At 35.6% G+C, this 7918-nt stretch overlaps 1 protein-coding gene across 1 annotated transcript; it reads left to right on the top strand.

The window, feature by feature from the left end:
• Positions 1-2277: 2277 nt before the first annotated feature.
• On the top strand, positions 2278-2890 carry LOC103485957 (uncharacterized). Its single transcript, XM_008443735.2, has 2 exons — positions 2278-2382; positions 2468-2890. Exons 1-2 carry the CDS (start codon positions 2278-2280, stop codon positions 2888-2890), a joined length of 528 nt encoding a protein of 175 aa, XP_008441957.2.
• The last annotated feature ends 5028 nt before the right edge of the window (positions 2891-7918 follow it).

The following is a 7918-nucleotide window of genomic DNA, read 5'->3' as shown; positions in this document are numbered from 1 at the left end:
CCGTCCGTAGCTCGCCGCCAACCTTCTCTTTGGTGTCTTTCAAGTTCTTCTCTCTCCATTCTCACTTTTTCAGGATCCTGTTTGTCACCCTGTAGCTAAGTCAGTCCTAAACAAATATATCTTAAATGAATATTTTTTTTATTGAAACAACTTTCATTGAATGAATATGTGTGCATTTGTGCATCATAGGGTTGACCTAACATTGGACAAACAAGAAAAAATCTCAAGTTTAACGAACATTTTCAAGTGCTTTTTTTCGAGCTTTCAGTATAGTGTCGACAAAACTGTTCCTTAACAAAGCTGCACGATAAAGCCTGTCGGAGGAGGCTTTCCCGATGCAGTACATGGCGTCGAGAAAGCAGACGAGGCTTTCCCGATGCCGTGGATTGCATCAGGAGAGGCTTTCCCGACGCATGACCAACATAGTATCGAGAAAGCCTATCCCGACTTACTTCCCCCGACGTTTGTCCCGATGCCGAGGACTGCGTCGGAAGATCCTTTCCCGACGTATTTTTCACTTTCCCCGACGTTTTTTGACGTCAGGAAAATCCCGATTTCTTGTAGTGTCTGTCATGTCTATCAGTCATCATAAACATAAACTCGTTATGCATCTTAGCTATATCAATGCATAATGGAAAATTACATGCAAGCTCTTACTTCAGTTTGAAGGTCTAGTTGGAAAATCTCTTACTTGGAGATTAGCTTAATCCAAAGATATTCCTAACAGCAAGGTCAAGCTTCCCAAGAAAAAATTCCTAAACAGTAAGGGTAAAATACTAAGCTCATAACTTAATTAACAGTTGCCTAAAGACTCAAAATCTAGGTTGAGGTTGAATTCCAATTCAACCTTGGTTGGGAAAATTTCACAGCTCAAACATCCAAGTAAAATCTAACTAAATTAATCCAAAATTAAATTAGTTAGGGTCCAAAATTAATTTGTATTGGGCATTAACCAAAACACAAACAAACTTACCAAAATAGGTGAGAAAAAGGACAAAAAACAAGCTTGGCGGCTCAAATGGCTTGGCTAGGTAGAGGGGAAAACGACTAGGTGGCTCGACTACAGAAGACAGGACGACTCGAACGAACTTGACTCGACTAAGGCATGCGTGCAGCTCCACTTACGCAAGGACGCGACTCGGCTACTTCTAATGACTTGCACGACTCACCGTACGGCTGATGAAATGCGAAAGCTAGAAACATTCGAGAGCCTTTCAACGACCAACGAGAAAGATCAAAGCTTCGAACGGTGAAATGTGAACACGTGACGCCTTGTGAACGGAGAGAAGAATCGAGCAACAAAAGCTTTGATGGAAAATGATGGAGGGATGCAGTGGCCGACGATTTGCGATCGAGGACAGCACGGTGAAAATGACGATGATCGGCGATTTGAATAGCAGTGAACGAAACGACGAGTGACGGAGCAAGGGGCAACTAGGATTTGTGAAGAAGAAGGATGAATAGTTAATGTGCATCTCAAGGTCCAATTTAAAGGAAAATAATAGTAATAATAATAAAATTATTTTATTCTTTTCTTTTTTCTTATTCTTTTCCAAATAAACCAACTTCTTCTCTTTCTTCATTTAAAACTCATCAAATCTCCCTTTTAACTCAAATATTTCTCTCCTCAATAACTCTTTCCATCCAATCTTCTTTTTATCTTCCCAAAACAACATATATCCTTCATTAATTATATTATCTTCATAATATAATTATTTTAACTTCAAATTCTATTAATTATATAATTATATATATAATTAATCATAGTTCCCTTAAATACCAATCTTCCAACTTCATCAAAAATAAATCGAGCAAAATCCAACTAATTAAATAAACATTTTCCTACGAATATCTAATTAAGTTTGATTTCTACAAAATCAAACAACTCCATAATTAAATCAAATAACGCCCAAAATAAATTCCACAAGATTACAATTAAGCTTATGGTAATTAAATTAAAAATTACCTTACTTTGGGGCGTTACATTTCGTTCTAGGGAAATCCATTTATACCGCCAGTAAGTGGAGGTTGTTATATATGACTGAAATAGTGAGATTGTATAGAGTGCCCGTATCGATCGTTTTTGACTGAGATGCCCATTTCACTTCTAAGTTCTATGAAGGACTTTAGATTGCCTTGGGCACGAGATTAGATTTTAGCACAACATTTCACCCTCGGACTGATGGTCAGACAGAGTGTTTGAACCAAAATTTGGAGGATATGCTGCGAGTTTGTATGCTATAACTTTTAGGGAGTTGGGACTCCCATTTGTATTTGATGGAGTTCGATTACAATAACAACTATCAGGCTACCATTGGCATGACACTATTGAAGCTCTGTATAGTAAGTGTTGTAGATCTCCTGTTTGTTGAAGAGAGGTTGGTGAGTAGAGAATGTTAGGCCTTAAGTTAATTCATACCACCAATGAAGTCATACAGAAGATTAGAGCCTAGATTTGACAATGTAGAGCAGACAAAATAGTTACTCTGATGTACGACGTAAGGATCTCAAGTTTGATGCAGGGGACATGGTTTTTCTAAAAGTAGCACCTTTGAAAGGTGTTTTGAGATTTGAGAAGAAGGGAAAGTTAAGTCCACATTTTGTAAGGTCATTTGAGATACTGAAGCAAATTGACCCCGTAGCTTATCGTTTGGCGTTGCTTCTATTATTTTCTGCAGTTCATGATGTATTCCATGTCTCTATGTTGAGGAAGTATGTAGCAGACTCGACCCATATAGTTGACTTTGAACCATCGCAAATTAATGAGAATTTGAGTTATGAGGAGCAACCCGTTGAGACTTTTGCAAGAGAGGCCAAGCTGCTCCATAATAAAGGAATTGCATTGGTTAAAGTTCTTTGGCAAAACCTCGATGTGGAAGAGGCCACATAGGAAAGAGAGGATGACATGAAAGGTCAGTATCCCGAGCTGTTTGAGGATTATAACTTTCAAAGATGAAAGTTTATCAAAGGATGAAAGATTGTATCACCCCAAAAGAAGGTTATTTTAATTTTAATTTTAATTATCTTAGTGTAATTTTTATTGATGTTGGAATTATTTTGAGGTGTTAATTTGAGATAATTTGAAAATTGTTGTTTTGTGAAAATTATGATTAATTAAATATTTATTAGAAGAATATTTAATTAATTTGGAGATTTGAGGATTTGATGTTTGTTTATTTAAGTTTGAGAATTATGGTTTAATTTAATTCTTTTGGTGGGACTTAAAGGATTATGATTAGTTATATATTAATGTGTATATATAATTATTTTTGGAAAGAAAGATAATTATATTAGTGATAATATAATTATTTATGAAAACTTTATGATGTTTTGGGAAGAGGGAAGGAATGAGATGATGTGATGAAAGAGTTTTAATGCGGAGTGAGGATAAGGGTTATTTGGTTTTATTTTGGAAAAAAATAAAAAAAGATGATTTGATTGGATATTAAATGAAGAGATAAGATTTTATTTGTTTTATTTGGTAAAAGAAAAAGGAAAAGGAAATAGACAAAAAGGGAAATAATAATAATAATAATAATAATATTTATTTAAGGCCTCGTGAAGCGTGTCCAATAACTATTTTTCACCACACAAGGAAAACCTGAGCTTCACCTTCCACCGCCCATCTCCACATCTATTCAGATGCGTCCTCGTCATCTTCGTTAACCCCTCTGCCGCGCATTAGATTTCTCCACTTTTGTTCGGTCGTTCTTTGCAAACGATGAAAGTCGTCGCTTCAAGCATTGTTTCTCGTCTCCGTCAACTCCTCCATCGTGTGTCATGTTGTCTCCACCCATATCTGTCCGACCGTCGTGTCTCTTTACTGTCGGCCACCATTCGAAGTGCCATCCAAGTCGTTCCTTTTCTCTTCCAACCGTGTGGAAGAGTCGTTTCCTTGCCAAGTCGAGTTCCTTCGTTTCGAGCTGCATGCACGCACACCAAGCCGAGTGCTCTCTTGCACGAGCTGTTTTCAATTTCGAGCTGTGAGCTGAGCCATGTCCCTTTAGCCGAGCCGTCCAGTAGTTTCATGCCTTCTTTTCACCTATTTAGAACTATTTGTTGTGAGTTTTAATGTGTTTTGGGTAATAGCCATCAAATGTTAATTTTGGGCTATAAAGAAATTAATTTTGGCTTTAAGTTGGAGTTTTTCCTAAAGGTACAAGTAGCTAAACTTGAGGAATTAAGCTGTGAAATTTTCTCAAATCAAGGAAAAATTGCATTTAACCACAACTTTGGGTAGGTTGAATTAAATAATTTTTTGGGTCATTAAGCAATCGTTAAATTTATTGCTGTTTAGGACCACAACTTTAGTTATTTTTCTCTCTTGCTGTTTAGGACCTATTATTTGGAAAGCTTTGACCGTTGCTATTAAGAATAATTTTTATTTACGCTAATCTCTCAGGTAAGAGATTCTCCTACTAGACCTCCGAACTGAAGTTAAGAGCTTGCATGTAATTTCTCCATTATGCATTGATGTAGCTAAGATGCATAATGTATCTATGACTTGTGTTGATGACTATATTATGTTGATGATGATGAGTGATTTGCATTGATGATGATGCATGATATATTATCACATGATATATTAATCACATGATTAAGGACGTTATGATTAATATTCATGCCATGTTTATGATATTTATGATGTGTTACATGCTACAGAGTGTTCTGTTAACTTTATTTATTAAGGTTGTACCCATTTGGGTGTTCCTCAGGATCACCACCTTTTTTATGATGTGTGGTTCCATAGACCATCAGTCTGTCATGATATGTTATGTATATGAGTAGTCCGACGAGGTCACTTACATCCTCATTGTCTTAAGTGTTCCGTCAGCTTCACTAAAGACCAGTTTGTCTTAGGTGTTCCTTCGGGTTCACCAATGACCAGTTTTGTCTTAAGTGTTCCTTTGAGTTCACCAAAGACCAAATGTGTTCCTACGGGATCATAAGATTGAATGCACGTGTGTTCAGGAGTGTGCCAGTTTAGGGGTACTTTTTTACAGGACCCTAATGGAAAGTTTAGGGTTACATTACAGTTTTGATATTTAGTATTTTTGTATTATTACGTTTATTAGACTCATGCTTTAATTCTTTGATTATTTCTATTAAAAAATTAGATTAGGCCCGAACTAAGATTTTATTTTATTTTTCTAGGTTTTATTTCTTTGCTAACTATTTAGTAGGTTTACTTGGAATTTAATGTAAGTAAAGGTTTGTAGTCTTTTATTTGACATTCCTTAACAACGAAAGATGTTTTTTATACAGATACCTTTTTCTTTATTAAGGATAGTATAGAAAAGACGACCATTTCTATTTCTTTTTTGGGATAACCTACTCATAGGCTATCTTTGAACATATATATTCCTTCCATATGCTCATCTTATTGTACACAAATCAAAAAGTGTTGGAAAACTAATTTCCCAACATTTCTATAGTCTAAAATTCTCCCCCAAGCAGTTTAGAAGGGAACAATGTTTACAGTGCTATCTCTATTACATGTCTTAACCAAAGTTCGATACCTTCCTAAGAATTAATTTTCCATGAGTTTCCTTGAAACCAAATATTAGAGGGTCAAAAAAATTGTCTCGCGCTGTTAGTCAAGCTGCACGAAATGCTTTGAAATGGACTAGTTGAAAGTATATTCAAGATAACAACCCAAATATATTGATTTAAACAACAAAATTGTTGTTTAAAGAATAATAATAATAAGTAGTGTTTCAAATCGTTGATTAAATGTAATTAATGTCTAAAAAAAAACGAGTAGGGGAATAGATTATCCATAAAAACAAAAACTTTGAAATAGATTAATTTGATAATTTTCCATAAGCATTATATATATATATATATATATATATATATATATATATATATATATATATATATATATATGATTGTAGTTACTTATTTTTTCTTTAATCCCCAGTCTCTAACGTTTGGGGCACAAATTATAAGTCGGTGAATGAAGTTATTACAACCAATATGTAATCATATCCATTACTTGTAACCATTTTAAATTGGTAAGTAATTGGACAATTTAAAAACAAAATTTGAATGTTAATTTAAGAGCGTACTAAATGGACTAGGATTTGGAATTTGGATCCCCGATATTCCTCTACGACTTGGCAACATCATGCTTACTTTCTTAAAGACTTATTAGAATGAAAGTTCTACCTACAAACTAACACGAGTCCTTTTAGTATGTTTTGTCCTTACTCACATGCATCCTAGGAAAATTCCCACGAGGTCACTTAACATAAAATTGCTCCAAGCTAAGCACGCCTAATTTTGGAGTTCCTATGATCCAGCCACCAAAAAGAAAAGTGCACATTGTTGGTATATGTATTAACTTTTAATTCTTTTAAATCTTTCTTAACCTTACTTTCATGTTCTCAGAATCTCTGTCATTCAAATGTGATATTGGTTCATTCATGTCTTCCTTCTAAACTCAGGGCGTTACATGCCCACCTTCTTCTGTTTCATCCCCGATCCATATCTTACTACGAGAGGTTCTGCTTTGATACCATCTGGCACTATAAGGACTGATGCAGTAGCAAGCTTCTGCTTAAGATTCTGGAAACTACTCCTACATGCTAGGCTCCAACTAAAAGGGGTCCCTTTCCTGGTCAACTAAGTCAAAGGACTGGCTATACAAGAGAAATCTTCCACGAACCTTCTATAATAACCTGTTAAACTCAAAAAACTATGAACTTCATTGATTGTGAAAGGTGAGACCAACTGGTAACAACTTCGATCTTTGTTGGGTCCATAAAAACTCCTTCACTAGATACTACATGGCGAAGGAAAGACACCTTCTTCAACAAGAACTCACACTTAGAAAACTTAACATATAGCTTATTGGCTTGAAGAGTCTCCAAAACTTTATGCAAAATGCACCTCATGCTCAGCCTCTATCTTGGAGTAAAGAAAGATATCATCAATAAAAACTATCATAAAAGTGTTTAAGAAATCCTTAAACACCTTGTTCATCAAATCCATGAACATAGCAAGAGCCTTTATCAAGCCAAAAGATATTACACTGAACTCGTAATGCCCATATCTGAAACGAATGACAGTCGTAGGAATATCACTGTTTCTAATCCTCAACTAGTGAAAGCCTGAATGTAAGCCAATCTTAGAGAATACAATGACTCCTTGTAACTGATCAAGCAAATCATCTATTTTGGGTAGTGGATGTATGTTGTTGACTGTCACCTTATTCAGCTCTTTATAATCAATGCAAAGGTGCATCGACCCATCTTTCTTCTTTACGAACAGAACTAGTGCTCTCTAAGGTGACACACTAAGTCTGATGAAACCCTTGTCCAACAACTCCTGCAACTGGACCTTCAGCTCTTTCAACTTAGCTAGAGCCATTATATATGGAGCTCTCGATATAGGAACGGTGCCTGGCTCTAACTCAATGGCAAAATGGATCTCTCTATGAGGCAGAAGTCCTGGAAGCTCATTTAGGAAAACTTCAGGGTATTCCCTTACCACTGGTTTAGATGATAAGGAAATTTCAGGCTCTCTGGTGTCCATTACGCTAGCCAAGATACTCCAAATACCTTGGTTGAGTAGTTTACTGGCTTTCATGGCTAAGATAACTTTGGGTAGGACCACAGTCCCTGTCCCTTTATACTTGAAACTAGCTGTAGAAAGAGGATTAAAAATAACCTCCTTACATGAACAATCTATACTTGCATGATTAACAGATAGCCAATCCATACCTAAAATTACATCAACTCATGGTTCGCTATTTCTATTTGACATGCTTTTATCTTTTCTTTAGATAACATGATTTCTCTAGATGGAGTAGAAACTGATAACATACTACTCAAGGGTTCTACCTCTAAACACATATGTTGAACAAATACTAACGATATAAAAGAGTAAGAAGACCCAGAGTCAAACAATACAA

This window comes from Cucumis melo, chromosome 5, assembly GCF_025177605.1.
Source record: "Cucumis melo cultivar AY chromosome 5, USDA_Cmelo_AY_1.0, whole genome shotgun sequence".
Classification (NCBI taxonomy): Eukaryota; Viridiplantae; Streptophyta; class Magnoliopsida; order Cucurbitales; family Cucurbitaceae; genus Cucumis; species Cucumis melo.
The sequence above is the reverse complement of the archived record's forward strand: the minus strand, read 5'-3'. Positions and strand labels throughout refer to the sequence as shown.